Source organism: Grampus griseus (genome assembly GCF_964374135.1).
Source record: "Grampus griseus genome assembly, chromosome: 2".
Lineage (NCBI taxonomy): Eukaryota > Metazoa > Chordata > Mammalia > Artiodactyla > Delphinidae > Grampus > Grampus griseus.
This window is the reverse complement of record NC_139018.1, coordinates 823,677-834,930: the sequence shown is the minus strand read 5'-3', so window position 1 is coordinate 834,930 and position 11,254 is coordinate 823,677. Positions and strand designations below refer to the sequence as shown.

The 11,254-nt window shown below is 60.0% G+C and overlaps 1 protein-coding gene across 1 annotated transcript; it reads right to left on the bottom strand.

Annotated features, from left to right (window-relative positions):
- Positions 1 to 270: 270 nt before the first annotated feature.
- Positions 271 to 10,448, bottom strand: GPR132 (G protein-coupled receptor 132; the record flags this gene model as incomplete). Its single annotated transcript, XM_082648253.1, has 2 exons — positions 271 to 1,298; positions 10,400 to 10,448. The coding sequence occupies 2 exons, from the start codon at positions 10,446 to 10,448 to the stop codon at positions 271 to 273; spliced, it is 1,077 nt and encodes a 358-aa protein (XP_082504379.1).
- Between the last annotated feature and the right edge of the window lie 806 nt (positions 10,449 to 11,254).

Genomic DNA, 11,254 nt, shown 5'->3' with positions numbered 1-11,254 from the left:
AGTGGAAAAGGCTGCGGGGCTGGGACCCACAAGGGGCAGAAGCTCCAGGAACGAGAAATCTGTGGCGTGTCGTCCAGAGGGGGCTCCACAGCCAGCGCTGTGGACGCTGGCGGGCAGGCCCCGTGGGAAGCCGAGCGATCGGCCCTGGACTCCCACGCTGGGTTCAGCAGGACGCCTCGGTCAGGCCCTCCAGGGTGCGTGGCGAGGCCGCGCGCCCGGCGGTGGCCCCGGTGGGCGGACAGGCTTGGGGAAGGCGTAGCCGTTGGTGAGCTATGTGGGCGACTGTGCCTCCTGCGAATCCTTCGAATACGTGAGCTTGGCGACGTCTGTCTTCATGGACCACTTTTTCCACCCCCTGTGGATTCTGGACACTTCTTGGCGTGAAGCTTCTGTGGCCAGCACGTATATGATGGGGTCAGCCACGCTGTTCACCGTGGCCAGGCTCAGGGACACCACGGAGACCGTGTACAGTTTGATTTCGAAGGCGCTCACAAGGCCCGTGTCTCCTTTGTAGTAGGAAAAGGCTATGGCTTTGGCCAGGAGCACCAGGTGGTAGGGAGTGAAGCAGAGCAGGAAGATGGCCACGACCGCGACGGCCAGGCGCTTCACCTTGGCCTTCTGGGCGGCGCTCAGGCCGGCGCTCATCTTGATGCTCCTGCAGATGCGCTCGTTGGTGAAGGCGATGACGGACAGAGGGATGGCGAAGCCCACGGCGAAGCGCGTGTAGTAGTACCCGGCGATCTCGCGGTCCATCGGCAGCTTCTCAAAGCAGGTTCCCTCCTCCTCCATCCGAAACACCGGGTAGTGGACGAGCCCCACGAGAACGAAGACAGACACGGAGACGAGGATGGCCGTCTTCTGGTGGCGGCGGCCTCGCGTCTCCAGCGCGTACACCACTGCCAGGAAGCGGTCGCAGGAGATGCAGCACAGGAAGAGGATGCTGACGTAGAGGTTGCAGAAAAAGACGTAGGCGGTCACCTTGCAGGCCCATGGGCCCAGGAGCCAGCAGTGCCCGTTCTGGATGTAGACGACCCAGAGCGGCAGGGTGCTGATGTACAGCAGCTCGCACAGCGCCAGGCAGAAGAGGTAGACGGCCAGCACGTGGCCCTGGCGCGCCTGCAACAGCGTCAGCCAGGCCGTCAGGCAGTTGGCTGGCAGGCCCAGCATGCACACGGTGCTGTACACAGTCACCAGGAACACCCTGCTGTCGTTGAAGGGCACCTTCGACGTGCAGTTCTGGGAAGATACGCCAGTCGACAGGGCCCCTGGCAGAGGGCTGGCCACCGGCGTGGCGTTTCCTGTGGGGCAGAGACAGCGTGAGGGCGAGTGTCGCTGGGAACCACCTGAATCAGATGTGCTGGCGCAAGAAGGCTCTTGTCAGCTGCGGACTGGGCGCGCCAGGGTTAAAACTTTCCAGATGGTTTCCTAAAGTGACCCTAAGTCCCCCATCCCCCAGCCGACGGCCTCGAGGGTACAAGGCGGGCAATACCACGTCCTTGTCACCAACAGTCATTTTCCAAAGCGCTGTCTGTGGGCTTGAGGAGACTTTATTCTCTATTCGCCTTCTGTTATGAGTTGAATTGTGTCCCCCCCCACCCCCCCAAAGAAGATATGTGGAGTCCTAAGCCCCAGGACCTCAAAACGTGACCGGATTTGGAGATGGGGTCTTTACAGAGGTGACCAAGTCAAAATGAGATCTTTAGGGTGGGTCCTAATCCAGTATGACTATGTCCTTATAAAAAGGGGACATTTAAACCCAGGGACACGCGTGAACGAAAGCCGATGTGAGGACAGGGAGAAGACGGCGATCCCAAGCTGAGGAGAGGGGCCTCCGACGAATGCAGCCCGCCCACACCTCCATCTCGGACTTCCAGCCTCCAGGGCTACAGAAGAAATGTCTGTGATTTAAGTCGTCTGATCTGGGCTTCCCTGGTGGCGCCGTGGTTAAGAATCCGCCTGCCAACGCAGGGGACACGGGTTCGAGCCCTGGTCCGGGAAGATCCCACGTGCCACGGAGCAACTAAGCCCGTGCGCCACAACTGCTGAGCCTGTGCCCTAGAGCCCAAGAGCCACAGCTACAGAGCCCACGTGCCACAACTACTGAAGCCCACGTGCCTAGAGCCTGTGCTCCACAACAAGAGAAGCCACCACAATGAGAAGCCCACGCATCGCAACAAAGACCCAATGCAGCCAAAAAATAAAGTAAAAAAATAAATCACCTGGTCTGTGGTCCTTTGTTACAGCAGCCCTAGCAAACAATACATCTTTCGGATTTACTGAGTTTAGTTCTTAGTCTCTTTCCCCCTTTATTGGTTTGGAGATTGTTAAGCCATTTTTAATCTTTTCGAGAGGACCCTGGATGTTTTAATGTGCGTTATTTAGTAGTGTCTAAAGTTAGTCAGAACCTTCACCTCCTGCGTGGGCACAAACCCTGGGACGCTGTTGCTCTAAGGGCCCCACGTTCGGCTGACGTGCAATTCTGGTCCCAGTTACGTTAGTCGTGTGGGTTCTTTGCCTGTTTAACCCCGTAGGTCAGATGTTGTTATTATTACTATTCCTGCCGTGGTTGTTGTCGTGTTCACACTGTCCCTCCCTGTTCACAGGTGCCCACGTGTCGGCCAGACTTCCGCCCGCTCCCTGTCCTCCATCTGCTGCATTTCCAAGGTCATTCCCTCCTTTCCCTGAGGACGGCCCTCGCAAGCCCTGTGGACGAGAGCCTGCCCCAGCTTTGGTTCATCCGAAATGCACTTTTACCCCAATTCTGGAGGACGGTCCCCCCAGGGGTCCGATTTAGCTCCGGCCCCGCTGCAGCCTGTCTTCTGGCTTCTGAAGCTGCGACGGTGGCCGCCTGCTGTCTAGTTGCCGTGCCCTCGGACCCCTGAATCTGAGACTCTGTACACCCCAGTGCCCCGGATGGCCCCCTGTTTGCCTCCTGGGGCTCTGGTCAGGCACGTGCTGGACCTCTCGCCCCGTCCCCACCTCGCTCTGCACCCTCCCCCCCCTCCCCCATCCTGCAGGACCATCCGTCTGTCCAGGCAACCTACTGACATTGAACTTGAGTTTGTGAGCTCTTTGTACCTGTGTCTAATTGGTGGGTTTTTTTTTTACTCATTCACTCCGTTAAAATTCAGGGATCATATCTTTCATTTCTAGACACTCCATCTGGCTCCCTTTCGAGTCTCTTGTTCTCTGCTTATGTTTTTCCTTCCGTCTCTGATCTCCTCACATTCACCCAACGTACTGATGTCACTGTGTGTGGCCTTCCCAGCCCCTGCAGTCTTGGAGGCAGGACCCCCGCCACGGCACAGTGCCTGCACACCCTCCCACAGGCCGGCTCCTGCGCATGTCTTGTGGCGGTTGTGAGCTCACGCCTGATGGGGTGTTATCCGTGGGCATTTCCTGAGTGGGAGGGGCTGTCCTCCGAGGGGTTGTGGGCTCAGGTAGGCGGAGGGCAGGAGTCCTTGGATTCACTCCAGGGCTGGTTTCCATCCAGGCCTCATAGCAGAGCTGAACTTTGGGGTCCCTATGCAGGTGTCCCAATTCAGAGCCCACGCCCTCCCCACGTGGGAGCCAGGGCTCACCTGTGGTCCCCTCAAGAAGCAAGCGGTAAGGAGTCAGTCCATAAACATGCAACGAGTCCTGAAACCTTAGGCCCGTCAGCGTCCCTCTGCTGATTCTAAGCATCAGTTACACGGGACAGTCGCCACCGTCAGCCGTCATATGAAGCCCAGCTCAGAGCGAGCTCGGCGTCACACAACCCAGGGCTCCCCACAGCCCACGGCCCGCTGCCCGCTCCCGACTGCCCTCCACCCCTGCGGGCTCAGGCAAGCTTTCACGACGCTCTTCAGATGTGTCACCCGGGCTTTGCGGGGTTCGCACTGGGACCGTGCAGAGCCGGGCTGGTGGGCCACGGCATGGGAAGTGGAAGCTCACCAGGGCTTTGGGGTCCCTGCTGGGATGGGGGGCTGGGAAGAAGCACAGACTGGCACTGGGGGCTCCTCCAAGCTCCAGTGCCTGCTTGTCATGGAGGAGCCAGGAGGATGGCGGGACCTGGATGCCCACCTGCCCTCCCCTGAAGCCCTGCCTGGGACACCAGCTACCACCCCTCTCAACAGGGGGAAGGAAGCCAGTGGGGAGGGGCGCTCCAGGCACCTGCGAGGTGGTACCCTCACCTGCCTCCCCACCAGGTGTTTCCGAGGGGACAGGAATGAGTCACAGGACCGAGCGCCCTGCTGTAGGGGTGAGCCCCCTGCGGTAGGGGTGAGCGCCCTGTGGTAGGGGTGAGCGCCCTGCTGTAGGGGTGAGCGCCCTGCTGTAGGGGTGAGCCCCCTGCTGTAGGGGTGAGCGCCCTCCGGTAGGGGTGAGCCCCCTGCGGTAGGGGTGAGCCCCCTGCGGTAGGGGTGAGCGCCCTGCTGTAGGGGTGAGCGCCCTGCTGTAGGGGTGAGCCCCCTGCTGTAGGGGTGAGCGCCCTGTGGTAGGGGTGAGCCCCCTGCTCTAGGGGTGAGCGCCCTGCGGTAGGGGTGAGCCCCCTGCGGTAGGGGTGAGCCCCCTGCCCCCCGTCTAAGGATCCACGGACACTGCGATGACTCACACCGGGGGCTCCCCGGGCTGAGGGACCCCACACGACATGCGGAAGGAAGCCAGCGTGTCCCAGGCACCCTCCCTCTCCCGCCCAGCCTGCCTCTCCTGGGTCGCTCTCGTGACGGTGACCCCAGCACCCACTGCCTGACCTGTGCCCAGAGCCTCCCTGGACCCTCTCCCTCCTGACCCGCCCCTGGGACCTGCCGTGCGACAGGAGCATCTGGGTGGCCATGGGGGGACGCGCACCTCCCAGAGCCTGTGCCCTGGCCTCGGGAGAGGCTGTCCCGTTTAGGCCCTGTGCACCTCGGACAGCAGACTGCGGGGGGAGCAGCCCCCTGAGGTCAGCGGGAACCACAGGCAGCACCCGGTCGCAGGTGGAGCTTCACGCTGCCGCCCAGCCGCAGCAGCCTCTGGCGGTGATGGCCCCGTGACCCGGCCAGGGGAGTAGACAGCAGGCTGGACAGGCCTGGGTGGCCTCCGTGACAGCAGAGAACGTGGCCCTTGCTTCCGCAGCCCGTGACCCCTGGGCCTTTCCACATGCACATCCAACAGCCAAGGAAACCTCGGGGCGTGCCAACGCTGACACGGCCGTGGGGTGGCGCGCAGCCGTCGGGGATCCCTCGGGCTTCGAGGGCCCTCCCGAGGGACTCAGCCCCAGCGCCCATGCATGGTTTTCAGCACCCCCCGCCCCCCGCAGGGCGACCTGATGCAGAAGTCAGCGGCAGGCCAGTGAAGGTGGGCAGAGAGCAGTGCTCGTTCTTCAGCTGAAAGCTCGCTGTGAAGGTCCCAGGGTGATGGAGCTGTCGGCCCCCCAGCATGCTCCCGACACCCTTTTGTGCCACTCGTTTTTCCCAATTTTTAAAATTCTGGTAAAATATACCTAAGATAAAAGTGACCATCGTAACCATTTTAAGTGTCCATTTCTGCGGCACTAAGTACATTCACATTGTTGTGCAACCGTCACCATATCCATTTCCAGAATTTTTCATCTTGCAACACTGAAACTCTGTCCCCATTAAACACTCACTGCCCACTCCTCCCCCAGCCCTTCCTGTGAGTGGATCGTAACGAAGGTGTCCTTCTGGGGCTTTTTAACTTTGCATCATATTCTCAGGGTCCATGTGTCAGAACATCCTTCCTTTTTAGGACAGAGTTACAGCCCACTGTGTGGACCACATTAGGGTTTTCCACTCTTCTGTCTGTGGACACTTGGGCTACTTCCACATCTTGGCTATTGTGAGCAGTGCTGCCATGAACATGGGTGTGCAAATACCTCTTCCACACCTGTGTTCACTTCTTATTTATTTTTGGCTGCGTTGGGTCTTAGCTGCCACAGGCAGGCTCTTTGTTGTGGCGCGTGGGCTTAGTTGCCCTGCGGCATGTGGGATCTTAGTTCCCTGACTAGGGATCGAACCCGAGTAGCCTGCATTGGAAGGCAGATTCTTAACCACTGGACTGCCAGGGAAGTCCCAAGTTCACTTCTTTTTTGTGGATTGCTGGATCATATGGTGATTCTCTATTTTAGCTTTTTGAGGAATCTTCATACTGCTTTCCCCAGCAGCTGCTCCATTTTCCGGTCCCACCGACAGCGCACAGGGGTTCCCATTTCTCCACATCCTCGTTAGCACTTGGTATTTTGCTTTTTTGTTTTGTTTGTTTGTTTGTTTTGCGGTACGCGGGCCTCTCGCTGTTGTGGCCTCTCCCGTTGCAGAGCACAGGCTCTGGATGCGCAGGCTCAGTGGCCCTGGCTCACAGGCCCAGCCACTCCACGGCATGTGGGATCCTCCCAGACCGGGGCACGAACCCGTGTCCCCTGCGTCGGCAGGCGGACCCCCAACCACTGAGCCGCCAGGGAAGCCCAGCCTCCGGCTTTATTGTTCCTGAGTTAGTTTTTATTTCAAGAAGTCTACTTTTTTTTTTTTTTTTAGCTGTGGCACGCGAACTCTTAGCTGCAGCATGTGGGCTCTAGCTCCCTGACTAGGGATCGAACCTGGGTCCCCTGCATTGGGAGCACGGAGTCTTAGCCACTGCACCACCAGGGAAGTCCCTCGAGAAGTTTACTTTTGCATGCTAATTTTTGAAGTAATTTTCCCTGTTATGAGACAAACTGCATTGGTAGAAAAATTCTCATGGGCTCCCTCCTAAATGTTCCAAGTCAAAGGAGGCATGGGGTGGGGCTCTCACCTGTCATGGCTGACGGCTCTGGGCTCAGGATGGGGCTGCGGTGTGTGTCATATGACGATCCTGTTGAGACGTTTCCTCCAGAGTTTCACATGACCTGGAGAAAGGGTGGGTTGAAATTGCTTTAGGGAAATCGGATTAAATCACAAATTAAGTTATCTGACAAACGGTTAGTGAGCATGTGTTAAGTGCCAAGTCTTGTCTCCATCCTGTGGGACACGACAGCTGAGGCTTAATATAAAAAGGACTCCCACAAATCCACAGGAATAAGTGTCGGAGCTGATCGTTCACAGAAGAAGTAAAAGTACCTCCTACAAATTGGAAAGCGCTCAGCTTCACTCATATAGTCAAAGAAATGCGAACGTAAACACCCAACAGTGGTCTTTGCCTTGCTTATCAGATTGGCAAAAATAAAGAACTTTAATTCTTGGTGTTGGCAAGAGAGTGAGGAAGTGGGATCCTTCACTGTGTTGGGAGCATAAACGGGCACAGATGTTTTCTAGCACAATTTGGTAACATGTCTCAAAAATCTTCAATGTGGACTTCCCTGGTGGCACAGTGGTTAAGAATCCGGCTGCCAATGCAGGGGCCACGGGTTCGAGCCCTGGTCCGGGAAGATCCCACATGCCGTGGAGCAACTGAGCCCGTGCGCCACAACTACTGAGCCTGCGCTCTAGAGCCCGTGACCCACAACTACTGAGCCCACGTGCCACAACTACTGAAGCCTGCACACCTAGAGCCCGTGCTCTGAAACAAGAGAAGCCACCGCAATGAGAAGCGCGTGCACCACGAGGAAGAGTAGCCCCCGCTCGCCGCAACTAGAAAAAACACGCGCACAGCAACAAAGACCCAATGCAGCAAAAAATAAAATTAATTAATTAAAAAAAATTCTTCAGTGTGCTTCACTTTTTTTTTTTTTTTTTTTTTTTTGCGGCACGCGGGCCTCTCACTGCCGTGGCCTCTCCCGTTGCGGAGCACAGGCTCCGGACGCGCAGGTTCAGCGGCCATGGCTCACAGGCCCAGCCGCTCCGCGGCATGTGGGATCCTCCCGGACCGGGGCACGAACCCGTGTCCCCTGCATCGGCAGGCGGACTCTCAACCACTGCGCCACCAGGGAAGCCCCTCCATTTCTTTCTTTTTTTTTTTTCATTTCTTTTTAATTAATTAATTAATTTTTGGCTGCGTTGGGTCTTCGTTGCTGCGTGCAGGCTTTCTCTAGTTGCGGCGAGCGGGGGCTGCTCTTCGTTGTGGTGCGTGGGCTTCTCATTGCGGTGCTTCTCTTGTTGTGGAGCACGGGCTCTAGGCGCGCGGGCTTCAGTAGTTGTGGCTCGCGGGCTCTCGAGCGCAGGCTCAGTAGTTGTGGCGCACGGGCTTAGTTGCTCCGTGGCATGTGGGATTTTCCCGGACCGGGGCACGAACCCGCGTCCCCTGCATCGGCAGGCGGACTCCCAACCACTGCGCCACCAGGGAAGCCCTTCACTTTTTTAAAAAATAAATTTATTTATTTTGGGGCACCAGGGAAGCCCTGTGCTTCACTTTTGAGCAGATAAAATCCTTTCTAGGAATTTTTCCTGGTGGAAGAATGACCTGAGATGCAAAGTGCATGGACATTGCTCCTGCGAAAGGGCCCGGGACCCCGGGGAGACTGCCCACGACAGAGGTGGACGGGCTCACGGGTGCGGGCAGATGGGGCAGGACTCTGGCCCCCCCACCTCTCTGCTTCCTTCCGGAACCAGAGGTGCCCCTAACGTAAGCTCCATCCTGTCAGCTAGACAGGGTCTGGGGGAGGCGGGCTCTCTAAACCCTTCCTCAGCCAGCCTGGAGCCAGGCCCAGACCCCACCCACAGCCCCTGTCGGGCGGAGCCCCCAGCCCCGTGGGGCGTCGGCAGGTGCAGGCCCCGCCCCCCAACACTGAGCGGGCCGGCTGTGCTGACAACCGATGAACCACCGGGAAATAACAGGAAGCCAAGGTGTTTACCTGAAGCTGCAGAGAGTTCATCGACCTAGATAGTAAGCAAGACCTCGGAAACACAAAGGTAAGGCGCTGCGGCAGCACGGAAACGCACTGACCTTTCGAAACACGTCCTGACGGACTGGCGGGCGTGGGCCTGCAGGGTCAATGGGCCTCCCCTGTCCATCCCTGCACCCCCGTTGCTCAGTCAGCCCCCTGCAAGTCAGGCAGGGAGCCACCCAGGGGTGCTCTGCCTGAGGTCTATGCCTGGCCCTGAGACCCGCAAGCAGAGCGAACTCTGCCCTCTAAGGAGATGGCCCAAGGTGCTCAGGGCGGCCACCCAGTGGGGCCAGCGTGGCACACGGTTTGTGGCCCGGTCAGCTCGGGGGTGAGGGAGGGCTGAGCCTGATGAAGGGGGGTCCAGGAGGGTCTCCAACTGTGAGGGTGGCCCACATGAGCTGCAGGGGTGCCAGCCCACCTGGGAGCTGTCCAGACGCCCCTGAGCCCCGTGAGCCTGGGAGGGACACAAAAGCCTCACCCTGGGCCCGACTCCTTTGTCAGAACTGAGATTCTGGAAAACTGGTCCCTTCCCCCAGGGGCTGCGCCGCCCGGCTCTTCCCTGATGCAGGTGGCAGCAGAAAGGGGACCACTGTCTCTAGAAGTCACTTCTGCAAAAGCCAGAGGAAGCGGCCCAACTGACACTGTGCGGTCCTGGGGCCCCTGCTCTGCCCCCCTGCCCTGTGCAGTCTGTGCAGAGCAGAGCACTAATTCCAGATCCGGGGCCGTGTCCCTGACTGTCAGGCACACCGGCAGGGTGCGGGGGTCACGTTGAGAGGACCGGGGGCCACAGAAGGCCCAGGCCAGAGCAGCCAGGCTCTGGAACCGCCCCACGCCCGGGTGCGGTCCTGCCCTGCTCACGGCCACAGGCCTGGGCACCTGCCCCCGGGCCCAGCCCCGGCCTTTTGCCCAGCAGAGCTCAGCCCAGGCTTGGGCCTCGTCTTGGCCTTTCCCTGCCCAATGGACACGTGGCTTCAGGTCTCCGCCCGCCCCGGCCTCCTCCCGGGGTGGCCGTGGACTGTCCCCTCCTGGTGTCCCCACCCTGCCAGCCCCAGAGTGCCCGTGGCCCCTCCCCACCGGCAGCTGGGGCTCTTGCCGGCCAGGAGACCATAGGCCTGGGTGCCCCCTCGTCCTCTCCCGGGGTCAGGTGCCAAGAGGGACGCATCTTCCACACCAGCAGCCTCACTGCCCTTCCTGCCCCGCATGCCAGCCTGGTGGGCTCAGGGCCTCCGTCCCCTCTCCGTGCTCCAGGGGGGCTGTGACAGCCACAGGCCATGGGGTGGGTGGCCCAGGTCAGCCCGAAGCCCCTACGCACCCAGCCCTGGGCTCCAGCGGCCCCTGTCTCCTGCCCCCACCCTCTCTGGCCCTGGGCACCACCCTAGTGCCTGCACATCCCCGAAGGGCCCCTGGCAGCCCCACAGGAGGCACTGCGTCCGGATGGACGCTCACATGACACGGTGAAGAGCGACCCGGCCCCCGGCGCTGGCCCCCGACGCCCTACGCCCTGCGTGTGCAGTGGGTCCCTGCCGTCATTTAAGATACGCTTCCAGACGTTTCACTCTGGAGTTTTTCAAACAAACGCAAAAGCACAGGGGGCGAGCCCGCGTCCAGCACGCCCGCTGCCCTCACCTCCGGCTGCCCCATCGCACACCGTGGAGCCTGGTCCCCGGCTACTCATCATCACTGTGGGTTTGCTGGGACGTCTTTACCCTTTCACCATGGCGGGGCCTGTCGGGTGACTTCCAACCTCTCACTCCCACCTGCTCCCACTCAGAGCTTCGACTTTATTTCTGTCTCTGCGCAGGTTACACTTTGGGGAGGGAGCTCCTGACTTATCAGCCCCTGCAGCCCCTGAGCTCCTTGCTCTCAGGCAGCTGAACCAGGGGCCCCCAGCTCACCAGCACAGCAGGAGTCCATCTCCATTTCCCCCATTTAGGCAGATTTTTTACAATGTGCCTTCTAAAATGCACCTCCACTTCTTCGATGGCTATGGGGGTGGAACACCGCGCCTCGTCCCACCGTCGCCGGAGGCATCTCCGTCCTCTCCCTTCTGCCTGCAGGAACCCCTACAACATCACCTTGTCACCGTCCAGGCAGAGACGCCATGAAGAACCCCTTCCTCAGCGCCCAGCCCCTGCCCACCGTTCTCGGCAGGCACCTACGGGAGCCCCCCCACAGGGCCTGGCACTGGACACCGTCCCAAGAAGCCCGCGAGCTGCCCAGCCTCAGGACCAGGCTGGCTGCCCACCCCAGCAGACACCCCCTGTCTTTCCGTCCCTCCTCTCGCCCACGTGCCTCTGGCCCCACCAGGCCCTGGAGACCAGGGTGGCCGCGCGTTACACCCACCCTGCCAGGCTCCCCACCACCTCCGAGAATCGGCGGCAAGCACGCAGCCCCGGGGAAGTCCCTGAGTGCCTGGCGGAGGCCCTGAGGGACCTGGCCCCCCGCGCTGGCCCCCGACGCCCTATGCCCTGCGTGTGCAGT